This window comes from Tyto alba, unplaced genomic scaffold (genome assembly GCF_018691265.1).
Source record: "Tyto alba isolate M040663 unplaced genomic scaffold, T.alba_DEE_v4.0 Super-Scaffold_5, whole genome shotgun sequence".
NCBI lineage: Eukaryota > Metazoa > Chordata > Aves > Strigiformes > Tytonidae > Tyto > Tyto alba.
In genome coordinates, this window is record NW_024881326.1 from 6,455,111 (window position 1) to 6,479,087 (window position 23,977).

The following is a 23,977-nucleotide window of genomic DNA, read 5'->3' on the forward strand; positions in this document are numbered from 1 at the left end:
AACACATTACTGAAAACCTCTGTAAATCTCCCACGTACCTAAAGCAGCAAATAGCTCTGCCGTTGCAAGTAAAATGAAAGTAAAGGAAGACAGATTTTACATAGAAACTACTAGAAGAAAGTTACTGAATACTGGTACTTGAATATATTCCATAGCTCCTCATTCCAGGTAACTCTTTTATAAAAATCGGCTCCCAAGGCATCTTTGTTCTGCTACTAACCTCCTTTTGAAAGCACCCGTGCTTCTACTCCATTTATTTGCATCCTTCATTTCTAGCTCTTTAAACCCTCAGCCCAGCATCAGTGTCCATGGTATTTCGTCTCTGCTACTTTAAAATACTGAAAATCAAAGTAATTTGAAAAAACATCTTCCTAATTCAAGCTGTCAAAATTTGATGACTAGGCTAATTATTTTTTCACATTTATCTGAATAGAACTCTGATTACCGTTTTTTTAAAAAACCTAAACCTACAGAGCAGTTATTCTGTCATCTCACTAACAGGCTTTTAACCCTTTAATGTTCTGAAGTGATTAAAATTTGAACTGCTGTTATAGCCGTATCTTTTATAACATTTATCAAAAAGTAACATTTATCAAAAAGTAACAGTAAGAGAGACAGTATACCTTCTTTTTAAAAGTTAACAAGCTTTAACATGAAGTATTTGTGTTATTTGCTTGCATATTATTTGGACAATGTGTTTGCTCTCCATTTCAGTTTAGAAGGTACTATTTGTGACCTACTTCCAGGCTTTTCTCAGACAGTTTACATACTAACATCAAAAATCACCTCCTTACCAGGATTTAGTTTTGTAACAGTTCTAAGTAAAATTTAGTCAATCTCTTTCCCAGACAGGGTTTTGTTGAGCCACATGCCAAGTTCTGCAGCCTGTAGGTTGGATCCAGCTCACCCAGATAGCGTCTCTCACATGACTTGGGTCAAGGTTAGGTAACAAACCATCTGCTTAAGCAAGTCAGCATAGCATGGTTTGCAACATTAACTAAACAAGCTATTTCAGGCAAGATACACTAGCTCATAGGCAAACACCACCCCATCCCCCCTTTTATTTCCCCTGAAAAGTACAGAAAATCCTGCCTGTAAGTGAAAATGGGAGCTAGAAACAAGGCTGTCAGTATCACCAGTCCTTAACTCCTGAAAAATCCCCATACGTTTGAACTATCTGAAACACTAAGCTCTTCACAAAGACACAAAAATGCAAAATAAAATCCTTCTGTGTTGAATTCTTTATGAATTTCTAGTCATCATGTATTCCAAAGAACAAAATTCAAAATTACTACCAAAAATAGCAAAATTAACATATTTTAGTTTTATAATTAACAAGCTGTAATTTCTACAAACAATAGATTTTTTTTATCCTCTCCAATTAAAAAATATTTGTTATCCTTAATAACACTCAGGTTAAATTAGTAACAGTTGAGTTGCACAACAAAAAGACAAGAGAAAGCAACCTTCTGTTAGGATTTTTTAATGTGAGAATCAAATATGCTGATCAAGGAACACTTTATTTTAAATATTCATAATATTACACCAGCATATAATCACAGTGCGTATTTTGAGTAGTATAAAAATTAGACATTAAATTTCTGTGTAATGGATTTAAAACTTTTATCATGTGAAAAACTATATTCTGTACATTCTATATTCTAAATCTCTTAGTGTATAGGACTCAAAGATAAAAATATATACACAGAATATATTAGTAGCTCCACAAAATAAGGAAGTCACATAATTAAGTAGAGTGATCGTAAACCAGCTATACTTAAATACAAAGCTATGACACTTTTTTAAGTGGAGGACCAAGGATCAGTCCAGTAAGAAATAGTTTATTAAGCATTTTAAGGTGACTCACTAGAAGAGTTTGTAACTTTTTAACTTAAAAACACCAACTGACAAGAACAAAAATGAAAGATTTCTAACATTACTGGTGAATTAAAAAAAAAAAAAAAAAAAGCATTTTCATGGAGATACAGTTTAATCTTCTCTTATTAAAAAAAGACAAGCAGAAACACTGCAAAGTATTAGCAGATGAATGAATTAGGATAATGCTCAATGTTAAAAAACACAAGAGAAAAAAGCCCCAAACAACACTTTTTTTTGTATAGAGGTGCAAGTTTAAAATGAGACTGCTCCCTTCACGAAGGGCAGAAAGTACTTGAAATCTCTTTCATTTCTGTTGAGTTCTCTTTTAAGGAATGAAATTAATGTACATTTTATATAAAGAGGGATTTTTGTGAAAAAAAAAAACCATGGTTAAAACCAGTTTACTGAAACCAATTTATACATCTAAACCAGAAAAAATAAATGGGGAGACAGGAATTATATAGCAAAACAGAAAAACTTATGAAGTAGCAGCAGCAAACATAAGGTGAAATACTACATCAGCAGGTTTACGCATACTCTCTAAATTATGTCACAACCAAAGTCACAGAAGATAACATTTTCAATCTTGCATAACATTTTTGAGAAGCTAAATGCTCATATAAAATATACATGTATGTCATAATTTTTTGAAAACACTTATTATTTACAAATTTTATATCGGGCCAGACTCTTTATACAACTATCTTTGCATATACTTCAGTTATAGAGTCCTACCAACGTGAAGCAAAAGAATGATCAAATAAATAAAGCTTTGCATTACTTAGGCTTTCCCAAATCAGGTCTATGAGTTGAGGTTACTGAATGTATATATTTGCCTTTCAATACTGTTTTTTACATAGAAAAAATTCACTTAAGGAAAGTAATTTTAAAATATATGTAGTGTTTGACAGCAGAAAAATGTAAATACTGCCATATGATTACATCTGGGAATTAACTGCATTTTTTACATTACATTGCACATTTAAAGCAATACAGCAGGAAATACTTGCATCCACAGTGCTGTATATTTCACTAATACATAAAAATTTGCTGTCTTCTCATAATATTTTTACGACATAGAGGGCATTCATTAAGTGCTTCAGAACATTCCTTACAGGCAACTAGGTGACCACAGGGAATGAGGACAACTGATATGTCTTTAACCATACAGATTTTACAAAGCTTTTCTTCCTGCAAGCGCCTTAACTTCTCTTCAGTACTGAGATCTAAGGAAAATAAACACATAAAAAGAAGTTAACATACTTAGTGCCATTGAATCTATCTTTTTTTCTTTCTTTCTTTACACAGGACAACATTTTCTTTGCATGATTTAAAGGTCACACCTTTAAAAATAAAAAAATTACAAGAGATAAGAAACCAAGCTGTAGCATGGAATCCTCTTTCCCCCCCTCCCATTACATATCCCAGGCCAGTGCAAGCTGAGAATTCAGCTATCTGTATTTGCAAGAGCTTGAAATATCTACAGAATTTAGGATACGCACATTTCAATCAGGAACCATTCTTTTCACAAACTTCCCATTGACAACTTTCCCAAAACTTGTACAGAAGTGAAAGGCAGACTCGTTGATACTGATTAAGTAACATGGATTTCCGCCCCCCCCCCATGAAAAGAATGAGGATGTGATTTCCTTCCCTGCCTCAGTCTTCAAAATGCCCATAACTTCAAAAGCTTAAAAATTTGTAATGCAGAAAGAATCAATTTTGCATTGTACATGAGCTCTTTATTATTCCAGTATGCCCCATTTGAAAATGCAAACTTCAAACGCCTTCCCCTGCCACTTGGGGAAAGCTCTGCACAGCCATCCAAAAAAATAATGTCCACCTTCATTACAAGTTCCTTTTCCCCCATAATATCCATTAAAAATCTAATTTAAAAGAGTGGGCTGGTAAGATCTCTGCCTATCATGCCAACCAGATGGTCTTTTCCCTCTCTATGAATTCACCCACATGCTTGTCTTAGACTGCAGGTCTCCCAGGTTACACATCTTGGGTTTGGTCTATTTGCAGAGTGTACCACAAGGGCTTTCGGAGCACAACTTGCATGTCCCAGAATAGCTAGAACACAAATAACTGAAAAGAAATACTATCTAGAAGTATACTTTTTCTTACCGGCTAAGAAGGGAAGAGCTTCTATCCCATGAAAAATTTTATAATGAAAAATAAATAATTCCCTACTATACACTTAATATTTGACAGTAAATTGCTGTCTCTATTTTGTCACCATTGTCCCCACATCCATAGTTATATTCTTTCTTTTAAGTGTCAATGTCATAATAATTCTGGCTTTTTAGTTAGCATGTATAACCTTTCCCAGAAACATGCCAGACTATTATTTCAATATCATACACTTTCAAGGTATTAATTCTACATTAATTCTACTTATTTTATAGATTATATGTATAAACACTGCTACACTCAAATATTTTAACTCTCTTTGTTCAGCTTCTTTATGTTCAAAAAAAAAAATCTCTTGAAGTTATAATACTGTAACTTCACCTGAGGTAAGACTTGGATCAGAGAGTAGAATAAACAGGTAACAATGAGATATATTTGACAGACTAAAGAGCTGATACAAAAGTATACACAGAGGTTTTGTAACGGAATAAGCTCATCTTGCTCAACTGGGATTTCAGTTGGTGGTTCTTCCCTTGTACTTTCTTTCTGATCACTTAAGTCTACTACCAGATCCTCAACAGATGTGTGACTGTCTCCAGACACCTGTAATTTCTTTTCCATCACGTTCCTAATCTCAGATAAACTGAAACCCATGTCTATGGCACTTTGTACCAAAAGATTCTGTAAGAGATCAACTAAAACAAGAAATCAAAAGAACCAAAACAATTTAACAAGGATGAATCTAATTATCAGACTATATTCACTATAGTACTCTAAGACACCTTTGCAAATATCTAGCCAAAGGAACCACAGTCCTGACTTGAGAATTTTGCTACTTGTAAAAACTGCATTGTCAAAACACCCAAAACTGTAGATTTGACGTCTTCCACCCTAGCTTTCCCAGTCTCCCTTCATCTATTTATAATACAGAAATCCTCCTAGATTTGCTATTCTAGTCAACTACTTCAGCTTCTTAAATAAAATGTCTTATATAATTAACATCACAAATTCCAAAACTGAATGTTAACTGAAATTCATCCAAAATTCCAAGGCACAATAGATACATAAGTATTTGGTAGCATTACATTAATTTTAATTCAGTTCTGGGAAGAAAAAGAAAAAATCATACATATGTTTAGAGAAACCAATAAATAATTTGAATTTACAAAACCAAACCACAGCACCATCAGCAAGCCACTAAGCCTATCCACAATAAGACACAGCACTACTTTGGGAAACCATTTTTCATTCTGTTAGACCTCCCTCTTCCTCTTTTCAATGTAATTTTTTAAATACATTTGTTAGCAGTGTGTCTTATTTCCAGTTCTATTACATGTGACTGATTTCTTCTTTACTTAACAAGACCGTCCAAAGAGCAAAAATTTTCACTCTCATAAGTGAGCAGTTTGTGAGAGATTTCTAAAATAGGTTTATGTAACCACTCTTATGAGCAACAGCTATCATACCCTGTGATGAAGCTGTTTAACTGCCTGCCTACTGCCCCTTTAACTGTCTTGTCCTTTTATTGCTTGGTATTTGTGAAAAACATTGCAGGAATGCATAATACTGGAACACATAACAAGCTATTTAAGCTTCCTCTGCTTCATAGTCCTTGCCATTTAACAGACCAACTCTTCCTGCCTCATGAAAAGCAACGATTGTTTCATTTCAGTATTCTTTAACATTCAACCCACAGCACTACTAATTCAATACTTGAAGCACACTTACTAGCTATAAAAATAAGACTGCATCCTATACGTATTTCTTCCATGGTTTACAATCTTTACAATATTTATCCAACCATGATTAGATTTCCCCTAAGAAAAATGAAATTCATTCCACAGTTCTTCAGAAGCAATGAGGCAATGGAAGAGTATCGTCCAACAATTTGCCTGTCATCCTTTATTTAAAAATCTAATAGGGTTATTTATAAAATTAACCATTTCCTCTACTGTACATGCAAATATAGATATTTCAAAACAGGTGGATCGTTTGCTTGGTTTTTTTTTTCTAAGCAGATACCTTTAGGAAGTATTGTCCCCTCAGCAGCTTCTGTCTAAAAGTGAAATATAAACAGACAAAATTACAATTCTGGAGAAGGTAGAAGGAAACCTATACAGTTACAAAACAGAAAATAGCCATTTGATCTCAGTTATTTTATTGATTAAAACTATTAAATCTGCTCTGAACAATTGCAAAGGGATCAGTGTTTTGTTATGTCTTTCATATTGTTTTAAGTTTTCATTTTAATCCATCTTTACTACAATCATATGTAAATCATTCTTAGTCTATGGAAGAATTCTAACATAATGTCGGTTTTACTTTTTAGTGACTGCATACAAGTTTAACAATGCTCTACCAACAAGAAAAGAAAAATTAACTACTACACTTGAATGAGGGAATTATTAATTGTAAACCTTAGGTTCCCAGGCTCTAAATCAAATAGCACTTATTCAGTACCAAATATACAATATACATGGAGACCCTATCTGTGACCATAATACAACTCAGGAGAACTGTGAGATCTATAAGCCCAAAATGACAGAACCAAAACACACTTGGACATTTTTTACTTTCTGCCAATGAAAAAAGCAGCAGGAGATTTAAATGATCTACAGATAATTAGAAGAGTAACTTCATATGAAAGTTCTGTTAAGACCGTTTTCTATTTTAATAAAATAGTATTCTAATAATAAGCAAGACACTTACTGTTGAATCCCTACATCCATCTCTTAAGTGAACATTATTTATAAATTCTAGCCCCTTTTCCTTTCTCACAAATCTGCACCTATAAATGAAAATATTTAGTTATAATAAAACTGAATATACAGCAAACAAAAACTGACTACGTAACTTTGGAAAGCTTCAATACATTTCCTACATTATACAGAATGCTTACTTTTGAAATCTTTAAATGTTTAGTCAACATCAGTAATGTCATTTAAACATTTCTAAAAACATCTTAATCACTTCAGCAGTACTTATCCTCCTCACATTTTTGGTGAAATGGAAAGCTAAAGAGTTGTTTGCCATGACAGCTGCTGCCACAATTACGTAAAACTAAAGACTCCAATGAAAAACAAAAGTTAAAATCTTGGTTCATTTAGTCTTTTGCAATCAAAGAAAAGTAGTCACTGGTCAGACAGGTGTCTTACATGTTTTCTTTCACTATTTTCCAGCCAGTCCTGGCCACTGGGCAGAACTCTTCCCTACCAGAATATTTAAGGAATGCCGTAACTCCTCGACAGTTCTCTAGCTTCAGCAGTTACATCACCTTCAGCAGTACATGCACACAGATAGCACGCTGTGAGACTGATACACTGCCACTGAAGTTGATGTGCCAACAAAAACTCCATATAAGACAGTTAATGATCTGAGAGGAAGTAATCAAATCTGACATAATTTAAGCGAGCTAAAACAAAATCAATCCCATGTAAGGGGAAGTGAAATGTAGCAAGGAAATGCATCTTAACCATTTACTGCACTAAGACAAAAACTTGGAATGGCATCTCTTTCAAGTGGAAGAGGCAAATAATTAAACGTTGCCTGTACCACTACTGAAGAAAAAAGGATCAGCTAGTGCATAAATACTAACTTCCAGCTTCTAGAGAGCCTTTCACCACAGAGACAAATTTGGCAGCTAACACATAAAATACATTGATTTTTGTCAATGTTATACAAGTAACTAAGTCTTTATACTTGGATGGCCTTTATTCACCTGTAAAGAAACAATGAATCATACACTATTCCTCCTCCTTTCCTCAAGGCAGATTTTAGACAAAATTGTCAGTCTTTCTAAAAACTACTTCTGGGCCTGGAATCCTCAATTCATTAAAATTATGCAGAAATAGGTTTTGAATTCAGTACCACTACTGCCTTTTTCAGGTTTGTTTGCACTGTGACAGAAGTTCAGTCATTTTGTATCCTGACATAAGTTACAAAATTTGGTATGTAAGAAGCTATTAAAATAACAATTAGAATGTAGCTCTTGGATAATAAGGAGGAAAAAAAAAAGTCAGATACATAGTCACAAAACTTCATGATTCCGCTATATGAGACATCAGTTAGGTCCAGACACAAAAATCTTCCCTTTAATAATTCCTACAAACAAGCTGACATACAAACAGCACTGACTTAAAAGTAAAGTTATTCAGAAGGTACAATTTCAGGGCAACCATTCAGACTGATCACCTCTAATGAGTTAGTAGTGCCCTCAGCCTCTTGAGATTTACTTCTCTTTCCCACCCACTTTAGAAGAACTCCCTCCTACCTCTCCAAGATGCCATTAGCTTAATGTCCTCTTCTGAGGCTTCCAATATAACATTGAAGAGTATGTTGATAATTATACATATAATAACAGGACTACAGAAGGTAGAACAGATGGAACAACAAATATAAGGACCCCATGAAAAAAATCCCTTAAAATCTTTTCTACTTATTGAAAAGGACAAATGTATACCATGGAAGATAACTGATAGTCCTTTGGTGACTACATAAAATGACAGAGAAGGAAGTAGAGGAGTGCAACTGAAAAATAAAGTTATCTTCATAAATCTAAACAATGTTAAGCCATAGTCAACCTTCAAAAACCTTTATTAGTATGCTCTGTCATTCAAACATAATATACTGTAAATAAGACAGAGATGCAACAAGAAAACAGTAAAAAATACCTTACCCAGGAAACCATTTGGCATGTTGATCCCATGGGTCTTCATTCTCCTTCCATTCTTGCAATCCTCCACCACAGTGGAAACACACAACATGATCACCATTACCTGAGGAAATACACAACAATACAGTTACATAAGTCCCGCAGTCATAACAATAATTTTTCAACTAAAATGTTACATTATTACAAAGAAATATTTATTTTATTGATTAGCAGTTGTAACTAAATAAGCCTCCATTTGCAAGGAGGACATAATCATATGATTTGAAACAAATGTTCAGGAGAGACAAGCTTCAAAAAAATACAAATTGAGAGTCACATGAAATACTCCTGAGTTTTATTTCAGCAAGTAGTTATACAGATAAAAAATGAAAACTAAAAATGATTTATTATCAAATAGCTCAATCCACTGATAAACAAGCCATGAAGTAGTCTACTACAAATAATTAAGGATGTTTATGTGCCTTTTTGGTCCTCCACCATTAAGATTAATGGGCTCTATAGAGCAGAAGCATAACTGGCTGAGGAGATGTTAGGAGAAATTGCACTCTCTCTGTTCTAGCACTATGCCTGCTGTAATCAAAGACTGTGCCAGAAACTGCTTAGATATTGTGTTTATTGAAATGAGAGGAGGTATGGATAGATTCTTCCTATAGAGTTAAATCATTCTCACGCCAGAGGAAACAGAGTTTTCATAGAAGTCACTTGAACAGCCATTGGATCTGATAAGCTGGTGCTCACTTAGTGCCCCTCCACAATACAGATCTCACTTAGCTGCGAGAAGCTAGGTTCTTTTAGAAATCAATAGAAACTGTTCTCTGGGTACAAATATTGACCATATATGACCCATACAAGAATATATCAAAGGTTTTATTTATGGCCACAAGTAAAACAAATGGAACCTAAATTAAAAGTTCTTCTGAGAACTACTGAGAGAAAAGCCAATTAAGATGAGAGTCAGAAATTATCCCAGATAATCCCCTTTTCTTTGTGACCTAATAAGAGCAACACATTGCACTCGTACAGCATCTCTCAGTGAAGAATTTAAAAGAGCTTTAACAGCACTGTGCAATTCAATCTAATTGGGAAACCAATGCACAAACACCTTGGAATTTTATCCAAGTCAAACACTACATGTCTGAAAGTAAAAGCTCTCCCACTGGAGCCACTGGCTTCATAAAGCTGTTACAGTAGGTAGTAATGGTATTTGCTAGTTTTGGGTGCCCGAATGCTAAAATGCAAACACATGGTAACTAAATAAAATGGCAACTCAGGGATGGTCTTGCTCATATCCTTCTGTAAGGGCCACAGGCATACTCCTTAGACCTAAAGTAGATATCCAGAGGACAGCACTTCATTTTTAAAAAAATATTAACTTCAATAACTGTCATTGTGAAAGATGTATTATGAGGGTTTTAGCAGACAAGGAAAACACACTTTGATATTTTACTGCTAGAAATAAATTTATGACCAAGTTTATACTTTGCTATTAAAAATACTTGATAAAATGTATATTATTTTATACAAGAACTAGGAAAAGTAGCTTACACAGTAAAGAAATTCTGGCAAATTATTCCATTTTAGAATAAAAAATTGCTTATTTTTACATAACAAGACACTCATATAAAATTTCTTTGTAAAATATATTAGCCATTTTAAGGTCTGACTTACCTATGCTATAGAATCCAGCTTCAGCAAGTTGCTCCTTGTCAACAGGATATATCCAAGTTAAAAATGTTTGTAAACGTCTTCCATACTTTGCCATAGATGGATTCCTTGGAGGCTGTGCATTGTTCAGGCCACTTCTCTCAAGCTCAGTGGGAACAGATTCACTTGGAACATTTCCAACATCCCGGCCCAGGACAAAAAAGCATTTGGAAAAATGCTTCTTGTGTTCTGACCAAGCTCTGTCACTGGGTTCCCAGTTTTTCAATTTTCCACCACAACAAAAGCATGCCACTTGATCACCAATACCTGTATAATAGAATCCAGCATTAGCTAATTCCTGTGGTGTCAACTGACCATTGAGGGGCCAGTTATGAAAAGATGTTAATCTTGTCTCTTCACTGCACATAGACGGATTTTTAGGATACAAATTATCTGACATATCCACAACCTGCCTGGTCCTCAAAAGGTAATCTGCCTCCACATCAGATGGGTCGTCCAGAGTACATGGGAGGGCTGAACTGCTGGAACCATTTTCAGTTCTATGCTGGTAGTTCTGGGCAAGAGAAGGTATGTTATTTTCCAGAAAATTAGATTTGGTAATAAATTTGCAATCTGGGGAAAGGTTTTTGTGTTTCTCAACTGTAGAATCCCCAGGTGTCCATCCTTCAATAGTTACATGGCAACTGAAGCACTTCACTTTGTCACCTTCTCCAGTATAAACAAAGCCAGCTCGTGCTAGTGCTGATGCTGAAACTGGACAGTTAAGTGGAAATTCAACAAAAGTTCCTAGTCGGTCATGCTCTTGAGCCCATTCCTGGCCACAGTCAGTGTCTGGACACGTCATCTCTTCATAAGTAAGGCTCTCCTTTCAGATTTCCTAAACAAAAATAATTTTTTTTTATTTCATAGACAGAAGAACAGATCATACCCATATGCAAGCCTGGAAACTGGCTAAATTAAACTAACCATCCTTTATGTATTAAAATAATGCCTCTTCCTCTTCCCTCCCATCTCCCAGTTGCTTGCCCCCCCCACCACACAGAGGTAAACACCAGAACAAGATAAAATCCATAAAGGAAGGCAGGAAGATCATGAAGTTTTTCAGGCCAATAAAAATTTACCTGGAAACCACACAGGTTTATACACTTATAGCTTTAAAAGTCTGTTCTACTTCTTAACAAACAAACATTACATGAATGAAATCAACAAAGTATTTAACAAAAGTTCTGGGCAAAACCCTGCCAAAAGGCTTCCGAATCTGAAATACGAAGCTACTGAATTTAAAATACTGATCTAAACCAGACCACATCTGCAAAATTTTTCAGTCCAGTTCTGAAACACAACTATCTATTTTTCCCTGTATGAATGCCATGACCACCATGCCCATTACAGATGGGCACCAACTAGTAAAACCGTCATCGAGAAGAAAAAAGCCTTTGGACTTACGTTATATTGTGAAGACACTCATCTTGGTTTTTCTTTTAGCAAAATATCTCATGAAATAAACTACCAGGTGTTTTACGGGGGCATTTTACCAAAGTGTTGTGCTCTGCTTTTAAGATCAGTATCTTGGATGACCCAGCACTAGCGTTCATGTCCAGCACACAAGCTTCCACTTTCCCGTGCCCTCCCTACACTTTCTGTCAAAAGTTCCTGCACCTCTGCCATCATCTCAGCTTTTCCTCCCTTTCCTCCCTGAAGGAATGTCATTCTTACTACCTGTCCCACACTCCTATTCCTGCCTACTTTTCCAGGGTGAGTGCCAACTGCTAGTCCTGCCCTGTGCCTTTCTGCACCAGAAGACAGATAAGAGCATTCAGACGAGCCCCTTCTTTCACAGGGATGAAAGCAAGCTACTTGGTTCCCGCAGATCTTGTGCAAGAACCACAAACTGACACCGTCATTGCCTTCAGCCCAGTATGGATGAAGTCAGGGCACAGTAAAAATTCATCTCGTGTCCTGACAAGTGCAGTGTTATTATTGGCTTACAGTCTTGGGTAAAACACAGGCTACTGCTGATACACATCTCAAACTTACTCCTTTCTTGAGTGGTAAATTAAACCACTATGAGACTGCCCAAATGGCACAAAGCAATAATAATTCAGCGATGAACAAGAAGAAATGCATATAAGGAAGAATTGAATATGTATTTATTTGAACAAGCGACCTTCTCCATTTTTTATATGGATCCTGAAATGTATCTATTGCCAGTCCTCACTTTGGTAAGGTAGGCCATCAGGCAAAAATTTAGCTTCCTCAACACCTGCATTAATATTGACTATGCTTCCTGTAAGGTCAATGGAGATGTTACAATTGTAATAATTGCTTATGTAATACCAGATTTAGCTTCTACAGGAAGGACAAAACCCTTTTTAAAGTTCAGAGGGGGGAGGGGAAAATTTAAATGACTATGCATTGCAGGATTGCTGCATCCTTTGCCAAGATGACAAAGATAATTAACCTATAAGCAGGCTGAGAAAACATGGCATTAGACAGACAGCATGCTTGCTTCATGTAATCATGGATACAAGACTACTTCTGAGCACCAGCTTTAATTCCTTCTGGAAGTCAGTTCGTGACTAATGAATGTAATGACACTAGAAATTATACTGTGGTTTTCTGGTTTAGCTTAGTGAATTCAAAAATAGCTTCTGAATAAATTACATTGACTGACCTACAAATCTGACCTATATGCTTGTTTTGACTTTGAAGGGCAAAAAAATAGTCACTAACTGCATGTAGTAATATGAAAGCTGCCTCAATACACATATTTTAAAATATACATACGTATATTGAAAATGATCAATTTTTATAACAAAAGTTTAAAAGTTCATGTTTAATTCCTCTAAAAAAAAAAATCTTATTTTAAATCCTGCAGGACTGTTTCTGTAAAGATCTCAAGTGACCTCATGGGTCTATCAACATTACTATAACACTGCATTCATAAAATAATTTGTATTACTCAAATACCATTAGCTGCATACTAATTTTCTTATCCGCATGCCTAAGAGACTTTCTAGAAGGCAAACAAAGTCTACCTCACATCCTTCAGAGACTCCTTTTCAAAATGTTCACTGAAAAAAACAAAAATGCATATGCTTTCAATGTATAGCAGTATATCTTCACTTCTATTTGACATCTATAGAAATGAATTCAGAAACAAGTGAAAAACCAACTCATACTATTTCAATTTTTACATATTAACTTTTTTGGTTTATATTTACTTTAAAATCATAGTAGAGCTTCTACATCTCTCTTTGATCTGTAGCATACAAAATAACTGCGGCAAATCAGAGATGATCTACTCAGCCATTCTATGTCATCTGCCCTCCCTGCCCTTAACAAAATCAGGGGTAAAGGCAGACCAAGGTTCAAGCCTGACAGACCTCAAGAATTTACTGGACACAAAGTTTACGGTTGGTTTGTGCCTTTTTTGTTCCTTATGCTAGATGGAGTGACCACATACTACAACAATGACTATATGAAGTTAAATAACAGTTAAGAGACAGAATTATGCCCCCATTTCCCGTCAACTACCAAGATCTTCTGTTTTGAGCACTACTTAACTGCTCCATTATCAGAACTCATCTTAAATTCTGTCATTTGTAAAAAGAAGTCTGATACAACAGTATCATAGGCATAAAGAATAATAGATTAGTATATACCAGATGCATATATATATATATATAAAACTTCATTATAATGTGAATGCACTGCTTACAGTTAGTCGTTATTTTCAATAAGCTAAAGAAGGTATTTTACCAAAGTAATTTGAATAAATATTGTATCTTAAGTAAGGCCCAGATTCTCCAGTGCCCTCCGACAGGGATGATCTTCAAATCATACACTGTATAAGCAAGCCTGGGTCTTACAGTACTTTTCTGGACTCTTTCATTAAAACTCCCCCTCCAACATCAGAAAATTTAAGAAACCTCCTAACACTTTTTTTTTTTTAAATAAACTGAAAATTTTTATTTCATGCAATTGGTAATCATCTAGTTTTTGAATAATTTCATCTCAAAGACCCCACTTCTTTAAAGAAGGCTCCATTTTCAGAGTGCCTTTAAACATATAATGTTTAATTGCGTATTTTCTTCTCTTTTTCCAAAGTAACTTCTCACCTTTAAAAATACAGGCTGCAGAACTCAAAATATCACGTAGGTGGTATGCTTCATATATGACAGACTTTCCTAACAGAAATAACAGCGTGAGTTTTAACCTATTACCTAAATCAGTTTCTACTAGTTTTATTCCACTTACTCTGTTGATCCTCTTGGTGTTTTCTGGAAAGACGTGTGTGTGTTTTAATGACACTAAGGAACTGAGAAGGAAGCACTTGAGCAAAGACACACAGAGGGAAGGAAAAGGATCAAAGACTAAAATGAAATACTAGAAACCAGGATGGAGATGATACTCAGTTAACTGAGATGTTCTTTTTCAGATTGATTACTTTTAATTAACTGTGAATGCTAGGCAAAAATAAACTAATATAATTAACCAATATTCAGTATCTGTACCACCCTCAACTGCAGTGGAAGTCACAGGATAATGCCTTTCAGACAGATAGAACAACAGTATCTGAAGCTGAAAAAAAAAAATACCTCTATGTACTATACTGGAAGTTCTAACAATTGAGGGAAAATGTAATTTTAACAACTGAGGGGAAAATAAAATATAAGGATAAAACTAAAAAACCCCATTAATCACTCAGAACGCAGAGATTAACGGCTTTATTCTTTCAAATAGGTTTTTTTAAGTGTTATGAATAGTTCAATACTCCTTCTTTTAAGACAGTGAATAAAAAAAATTATGCCCGCAACATGGCGGTAATCAAAATATTCACTACATTTGGATTCTCTGGAGGTAAGCATTCTATCTTGATCCTCACAATGAAAACTGCGTGAAAAGCACATACCAAAAGAGCAGTAAGTACTGACAGAAGGTCCAATCACCGCAGACAGTTCTTTAATCTGAACTAACCGTTTCAAATTCTATCAACCCCATTATTTAATCTTGATCTTCTGCAGCAGAAAGATTCAGCCACCATTCTAGAAGTCTCTCAAAACCACATCTAAATACAGCAACGACAGAAACAGGTCAAATCCCTCTCGGGTATCTGCTAGCTTTAACAACGCTCCATCCACATTATGAAGCCTTTTCCTTACAACAGCTCCTTTAAACATAGTTTACATTTCGGTATAATTTTATCTAAGAGAAAAAGACATTAACATATTTATTAAGCACTGAGGCAAACACTTTGCCAGTGTAAATGCTGCTTTAAATACAAAATCAGTACTACTTTAAACGCAACATCGAGTTTAATTATTTCTATTTCAAACAACTGTTAAAAGTAACTGTTTACAGTGTAAAATTAAAGCTAGCGTAGGAACAGTATTTCTACACAGGTTTTTAACAGTTGGCTTACTCTAACTGGAATAAGCAGAACAACGCATCATAACCGCATTCAGACAAACATTAACTGCAGTAGAAAAATAAGAAGGTAAAATTTTGAATGGTTTATAGCAAAGAAATTCCTAAAAAGCAGCCAACTAAGATGTGCACACAAGACTTTATGATACATACCAGCAGCAAACCTGAGTTCAGAAAGTATACTTTATGTATACGGAAGTTAATTAAGCCCTTCTGAACAGACTTAATTAATCACATGAATTAGAAGTTGAAGGTCCAGAAATGTTAAAGTTCATCTTCACTTCTAAAACCCAGGAGATTTTTTTAAACTATTACTGAAGCATTAAATATCTTCTTATATATGCAGTGAGTAAACAAAGCCTATTTTACCCTGAAAGACTTCCAGAAGCTGAGCCAAGTTTAATCCTGCTTTTAAACATCTAAAGGTATTTGTCACAAAACACCTCCCACTTTATATAGTCTACTGATTGCGTTTCAGAAGAAAAAAAATTAAGTCAAGAATTTATAGCAAAAATGTTAACTTACACAAAATGCAAACTTGTACACTGTGGTTTTGCAAGACAAACATGTTCAATTCAGCTTTAAAAATATTAACAGGTATAATTCTATGCAAAAATACAACATCATCACATTACCTAGATTTGAAATGCTTCAAAGGAAAAGTACAGGACCTGCTTTTCTCTTTCAAGTACATTTTATTAGACAGGATTATTTCCATCCTTAATTCTAAAACAGATCGGCATTACAAGGAGTTATTTTAAATTCTTCCACGTGAGAAGCATGGCAGTAACCTCCAAGTCAGAAACCTACTTGCACAGCCTCGTGCTCCTGACCAAAGGGTACATAAACATGGAGCTTCTACTACTTGACATGCTGACTATGAGAGCAATGTTAGTGTTTACTGTTGACTGAATTTTGAAATGTGAGAGTAGTGCACCAAGTAAATATCAAACAGAACATACTGTACCAGCTGACACACAGATTATACATGTCACTTCACTGAATTTCACATTGTGCCTGCTCAGCTGCAATTAGATCAAGGAAGGTGCATGCTGCTAACTAAAAGCGTACCTACAAAGATTAAAACCATAAGAAACATAGGATTTATTTAAACTGTTTACAAATGTTAGCATATTTACATCTGATTATCAATAGCCATTTAAAAAACCCTCAGCTTAGAGATTTTTACTTTCTTTTATGAAGAAGGTACATATCTACACACCACCTTTTGATTCAGTGCCAAAGCTTACATAAATCCATAAACTCAGCTTCATTTGTCTGTTTTTCAAACAGGTCCTACTTAGCTTCCCCATCAGGGTTTATCATCATAGGAAGTCAGTCAAGCTCAAGGTTACAGTAGGCTGTTAGATCCTTCTAATGCTTGACTCTAGTCACAAAGACTTTTACACTCTCTCCATCTTAGAAATAAATAGAACCAGGCCAACAGAAGCATACCATTTTGAGAATGATTTTCATACTGTGTTTTTCTTTGTGAAGAAGTCATACAGGTATGCAGTAAACAAGAAGAATGGACTCATGGCAGTGCTCAGTAGATACGAGTGGGACAAATATGCATCCGCCAAGGGTAGAGAAAAAAACCTATTTTTTTGTGAACTTGCAAGAAAAATGTCTTCAGAAGAACTGTAGCTGTATGCGTGAGAAGGAAGAAGTAAATACCAGCTCCTACAGAAAAAAACAGCATGCTGTAGTCTAAGTATATGGACCTACAGAGATGTCAAAAGTCAAACATAAGACAGAATCAATCAGAGCCATTAATAAATGTATTAATCAGTCTCATCCAAAGTGATCAAAGAAAAAGGAGGACTAGTGGTCTGGAGAAAAACATTTTAGCTCTAATACACCTTGGTAAGTGTTTTAGTACAAAGCAAAATGGGAAAGAGATGTTGGCATTTTTAGTTTGGACACAGGAAAACCTATCTAAAGCAAAGGTTTAGTTCTGACAGCTGCTGCCACTGAAATGAATTGCCCACAGATGACAGTACCTTAAAAATAAGGGGGTGGTCACCAACTCCCCAGAAAACACACCCTCAAAATCAACACAGAAAAAAATCTTACCAACTCTCAAGCATACTGAAAAAGAGATGGAGAGAGAGACTAAAGGTAAAAGTAGACATCAGGAGAGACAACACCAAGAGCACAAGATTTCAAATAACCCCTCACTAAAACAACACATAAAATAAAAAAGGCATGAGCAATCCTGACAGTTTCAAGCTTCTCTGGCAGTTCCAGTGAGATGAATGTTTTATTCACAGCATAAGCAGGAATATAATGAAATATTTTTCATGAAAGGCACTGTACTCCTGTAAATCATACAGAAGTCTGTATGATTTAGCTATCAATTTTTAATTACAAGGTTGCTTGAATTGTATCATTTAATCTTACGGAGATTTTGTAAGTGTTCTTTCAGGCAAATCATAGGGAAAAGAATAATTTTAATTTTTACATTTCTGGATTTTTCCCCCCCCTCACACTTTTGAAAAATCAGCCTATTTGTTTTTCTATCCTTTTTCCTTATTCCCTACCGATACCTTCAACTGCTTAATTATTCTACTGTTCCCCTTTTTATAAAAGGTTTCTTACACATCTCCCTGTGAAAATACATTTCAAATTCAGTACTACAACACTACCACATGGGGGGGAATCAATATTTTTTCAAAATATTCATTATATTATACACTTACATTTTAGACGTATAATGCAGCAATATAAAATCTATGTTTTATACAGTTTTTATGTTTTAACTTTAGAACATTTACTTCATTATCTGCTGCATTATTAACAGCAATTTGATTTACCTACAGGTTCTTCCTCAAGAAATTGAGACTAAACTTCCAGAACTTTCTCCACTTATAGGAAACAGCTTGAAAGTTGTATTTAATACAATTTGAAGCATACTTCCATCATGAAGTCTACCAATATGTTTTGGGGGCTATGCAAGCTATGCAGTTACTGCCCACTATGAAGCAGATGAGCTAAATGATAAATAAATAAACAAACAAACAAGCAAATTATGTTATTAGAAAGTGCACCACTACATAAATGTAACCCCTAAAAGTTGTGTTAATGCTCTTTTGGTTAAGAAACAAAAAAAGTACCCAGTCAATGGTGGGTATAAGTAGAATAACCATTAGTAAAAAATGCCTAGCAAAACACGCAGTGTCCCAGGGATGCATCTCCTTTCCTGAGTTGTGCTCCAGCTTTTAGTGCTACATCCTTTTATAAATCATTTAAACTTATAATTGAAAAAAAAGATGGAAAAAGAGGGTGTCTTTCATCAAGGAGACATAAGAATATGAAACTTCAGCTACAGTAACATGATTAACGCCATCTCAAAACTGCTGAATCTTCTGGATTCTACAGTTTTTAAACCACACAAGTACAGAGAGCCTGTCACCTCCTGCCTCACCCACTGGCAAGGGTGTTCACTTCTACCCAACTGTACTCGCAACCACACCAGTGCTGCTTAATTCACTATTCACATTCATTTAACTGCAGCTTGATGCAGAAGCAGCATCATAATCCTTTCTGGTATCACTATCATGAATGTTTTGTCATTAAAGAAGGAGGTCAATTTCTCTGTGCATGTATATATATACACATACACACACACAACACCATCTTGTAAACTTTGAAATCTCTCTTAAATTACCCTCTATATTTTAAATTTGTCAAGAAATTGGGATCACTTGGGGATTAATTCTAATTATAATATTGTACCAGAAGTGAAATACAAAAGTTGCACCTGTTGAAAACACTTTGCTTGCCTTTCTATCTAATAAGAAACTCTGAAATATAGAAGAGGAAGGACAACAAACTGCAAAATACGTGCAGCTTCATTTTACATCTTATACGATAGGAGTGACATTCAGTTCAAGCTTTGTAGCATGCCTTCTTCAGTCTTAACATACTTTCAACCTTCATGCACAGCTACTTTTTTTCATGTTCAAAAATCTTGCTATTTCTGGAGCCTGACCTTCAATCATCATATTCAGAATATTTTGGATTAGAACTTCACAAGACAGACCACATGCTATGAAAAATAAAGAGCAGCAAAGAAGTGTACTCTGTTAAATCCTGAAACAAAACAACAAAAAAATGTAAAGGGTATTTACAATAGTTTTTCTCTAAGAAATTGGTATCTAATCAGACCAAGTTTTGTAATAGATTAATCAAAGCAGATACTGGTTTCATCTCTATTTTCCACCAATCTTTAGAACAAATTCCAATATTTACATTCCTGTTGGTAGAAAACACAAAGGTTAAAAATTTTCCTTTTCACATAACCTTCAGCATGGTTTCCGAAGGCACAACTCCAAAACTGTGATTAAAACAAAAATACATTTTAAAATTAAATCCCTTGGCCAAGAAATTAAAATATATTCCAATGTTGAAAGAGTCTGAGGCCAGGAAAAGTCTGAAATTCAGATGTTTTACTAGAACTAGCACAGGTCATAAGACTGGGGAGACTCCACAAGATCCAGGGGGAAAGACAAAAATCCTGGAGTTAAAAATGAGAGGGCAGCAAAAAGGAGAAAGACTGTAACAGAAGATGGAATAAGATCCAGCCTTCTCTTCCCTCTCCTAGGAAATTCTGCTTCTGATTGTAAATTGGGTTTTCTCAAACTCTTCAGCTCCCTGCAGCTGTCTCACCCACCCTGGAGGACAGCAACAGATGTAGAAGCACTATCGCATGTACACAGAGCCCTGAAATTAAATCCATCTTCATACTTCAAAAACTGAGATATGAACACAAATTTTCTTACTGTTCTGATAACAAACACAAGTCTGCCTCATATCAGTGGGAGCAGTCAAAAAAAAAACCCCACAATCAAATAACCCTCATCAGAATTCTTTCACTTTTGCTGCTGGTTACAAAGGGCAAGGTCAGAGGAGGTGCAGAACAGTCATTAACTTGTTCCTTTGCCCTTCTTGGCCAATGCTGCAGGTGCCAAGAATTCCTACAGAAGCAAGCAGTTGGGTGTTCTTTAAAGGAGCTCAAAGAAAATTGAAAACAATTGAGTAGATAGCAAAATGAAGCACTTAAGGAAACTAAAAATATCCAAATAAAAGCTTAATCAACAAATGAAAAATTGCTTTCTGAGAGAGAATACTTCTCTGTTATGTGATGACATTTCACGATAATCAAAGAGTAGATTAAGTTAATGTATATCCTGCTACTCTTTGTTAAGGTATTAGATTTAAAAGATTTGACAGAAAAGTGATTCCCCCAGACGTTAGTTGCTTTTTCTTACAAATTGGTCTAGCATAAGATCTAGTAGTTTCTAATTGTTCATTTAAGAAACAAAGTCTTCCCACTTAGCTACATGAAGTACTAAAATCACAATGTAAAATTGGAGTGATGAAGGGATAATGAAAGAAGTTCTGCAAAAATATCTAAAAGCAGTTGCAAGAACGAATGTGGTTTTTTTAGCAGATGAGTAACAGTTAAAACTGACAGAAATTACCAAGACTAAAAAAAGTTCTTGCACCCATTCATAAGGCTTCTATCAAGAAAACAGGTGCATCAGAGACAGTAGTACAGAAACAGAAATACACTGTTAAAGATAAATATATCAGCATACATACATAACCGTTGTGCTAAAGAAAACTGCTTGAAGTGGTTTGAATTAAAGCTGAAAAAAATATGATCTGAGTGAACTTCTTCCTGCAGAATTCTTAATAACTACTGAATTATTACCGTAGAAAATCTGAACAAAACTGCATTTTTATCAGCAAGCAGCAGAAAGAGCATTCTAGAAAGTGATGGGTCTATGAAAAAATAGAAAGAGCTGGCAAGGGGAGACAATATCCAAATATATCAAAAGAACCGAAGACGACCACAAAAGCACGTATTAGCATAACAAATTTGTCTTTTACTTATATAAGGAGAGCACAACACCCCACGTTCTACGCGGAGGAGAGCCGCCTGCGGACCGGCGCGCCGGCAGCCGGGGGCAGAGCCGCCCGGAGGGGCCGGGGCCGGGCCGGGCCGGGGCCGGGCCGGGCCGGGCCGGGCCGAGCGGCGGTGCTGCTGCTGGCGGAGGGGGCGCGCCCCGTGGCACGGCAACGCCTCCCCCGGCCGGCGACCGCCCCCGCCCCCGCCCGGCAGAGCCCGGAGATCGCGGCGGCCCCGCCAGCCCTCGGGACCCCCGGCAGCACCTGAGGGAGAGCCCCGGGGGGGGGGGAACCGAGCCCCCTGCCCCGCTCCCGTGGCAGCGAGAGCCGCCAAAAGCCAGAGAGCGCGTCCCGCCCGCTGCCGCGGGGGTACCGACGGCCACGACCACAACCGCGCCCGCCGAACGACTCACCGCGCCGCGGGCCCCTCCTGACCCGGGAGCCGCTCCGCCGCCGGCGCACGCCGAGAAAATGGCGGCTCCCGGCAGCCTCTCCGGCCCCTTCGCCCGGGCTCTGAGGCGAGAAGGGAGCAGCGCCCCCTGCCGGGCTGGGGGCGGGTCGGGAGGGCAGCGGCAGGCCGGCGTCCGCCGGCGGAGCGCGGCACGTAGCGGCCGCGCCGGGGAAGCGCAGAGCGGCCGCGCTTCCGCCGCCGCCTCAGCCCCGCGCCTCTTCGCCGCGGCTCCTCCGCCCCAGCCTGGCGCCTCAGCTCCCGCCGCTTCACCGCCCACTCAGCGCCTCAGCTCCCACCGCGCTCCGGCCCAGCCGGGCCGCTGGTTCCCTGTCCCCTCAGCATCTCGGGACAGCCCCTTCATTTCACACCTTCTCCACAGGGTTTCTGGTCTAGAGCACGCGAATCCCAGCGCTCTCCTTGATTTTACCCCCTGTCCCCACAATTATGGCTTGTTAGGACTTAAATCTGTTAACTATAGGGCAGCGCCGTGGGGAGGGGAGCTCCCAGGCAGCCTGTCCGTGGCTGGCCAGTAGCCTGCACGGCCCTGTGAAGCCTCACGGATGCTGTCACCAGCCAACTGACCAGATCGATAGTAATAAAGTTACAGGTTTGACCTACATAAGATGTGGTTCTTAAGAACCACCTTGGCTGAAATATTGTATGACAGTGCAGTTACTTACTCTGCGATTTATAGACTGCTCTGACGTGGCTACATAAAGGAATTGAGAAATCATCTACCAGACACTGATCTTTTAAGTGCTCACAGAAGACGTGAGATGCCAACCGGCGAGACTTCTCAGTACATCTTGGGCTGTATTATAATTGTTTCTTAATCTTTGCTCATAAATCATAGTGATATTAAAGCAAAGCAGGTAGTGCTACTTATTAATAAGTTTGCCAGGGACTGGCCTTTTTTTTTGCTTTTAGAATGTGTTCTCACTAGCTATTATAAATTTCATGTATTTGGACTAGAATTTTCCAAATCAGACAGAAACCTCAGGCTATTTTCTTTGGTAGGTGTAGCCAAAATCATCTAATAATTTTGAAGACTAAGATGATGGTTGTGCAACATTAAAACATCCATTAACTTTTTTCTCTTTTTTAGAAATTCAGGTGCCCTCATGATTGATCCAACAAATTTTAATGTAGCCTACATACTTGGCTACTAGGGAACCTGCTTCCTGATATTCTCAAGAAGTCAGCTACTTTGAGTAACGTTCTCAAACTTTGTTGGCTTTCCCATTGTGCATATGATCAGTAGCAACTTACTTTTTCCAAATCATGTATCGCCAAAGACTTGTGGCAGATCGTTTGGGACAATTTCAGGAGAAGCAGTCCAATTATACACTGTGCCAGAATGCTTGCAGATTCCAGGGCCTAGACTGAAGCCCTTTTGGATAAGGATTGTTTCTCACTTTATACTGTCCAGCATCTATGAAGACCCCAACTTGATTCAGAGCTTCTAGTTATTATAAGTAAATATCGGATTTTCCATTCCTAGAATTAATGAAATAGTAACAAGCTCCCTTTGGTCAATTAGAAAAAAATCAGAATGAATATTCAGTAATCAATAACAATATTCAATAACTTAGGATGCAAGTCCAATACTACTTGCTCTTCATTCAGAAAAGAATGACCCACAACCTAAAATGTAACATTTACTGATGCAGCCTAATGTTGACGCTGAGCCTATAAGAAAGAAACAAAAGATTTCCCTGAAAAATAGTTCAAAAGGTCTGAGACTCATGAAATACATTGAGACTAATAAAAAACTATCAGAAAAGATATTACTAAAGATAGGTTCTTGTTAATACCTCGTTTAAAGAAAA

The 23,977-nt window shown here is 36.8% G+C and overlaps 1 protein-coding gene across 1 annotated transcript; it reads right to left on the minus strand.

The window, feature by feature from the left end:
• Positions 1-1,467: 1,467 nt before the first annotated feature.
• LOC104368652 (X-linked inhibitor of apoptosis) lies at positions 1,468-11,307 on the minus strand. The gene is given in 7 exon segments (XM_009976032.3): positions 1,468-3,104; positions 4,485-4,709; positions 6,037-6,070; positions 6,724-6,802; positions 8,690-8,789; positions 10,355-11,219; positions 11,221-11,307. Coding segments are annotated over 7 exon segments (1,560 nt in total). The 5' UTR covers positions 11,284-11,307; the 3' UTR covers positions 1,468-2,910.
• Positions 11,308-23,977: the final 12,670 nt, after the last annotated feature.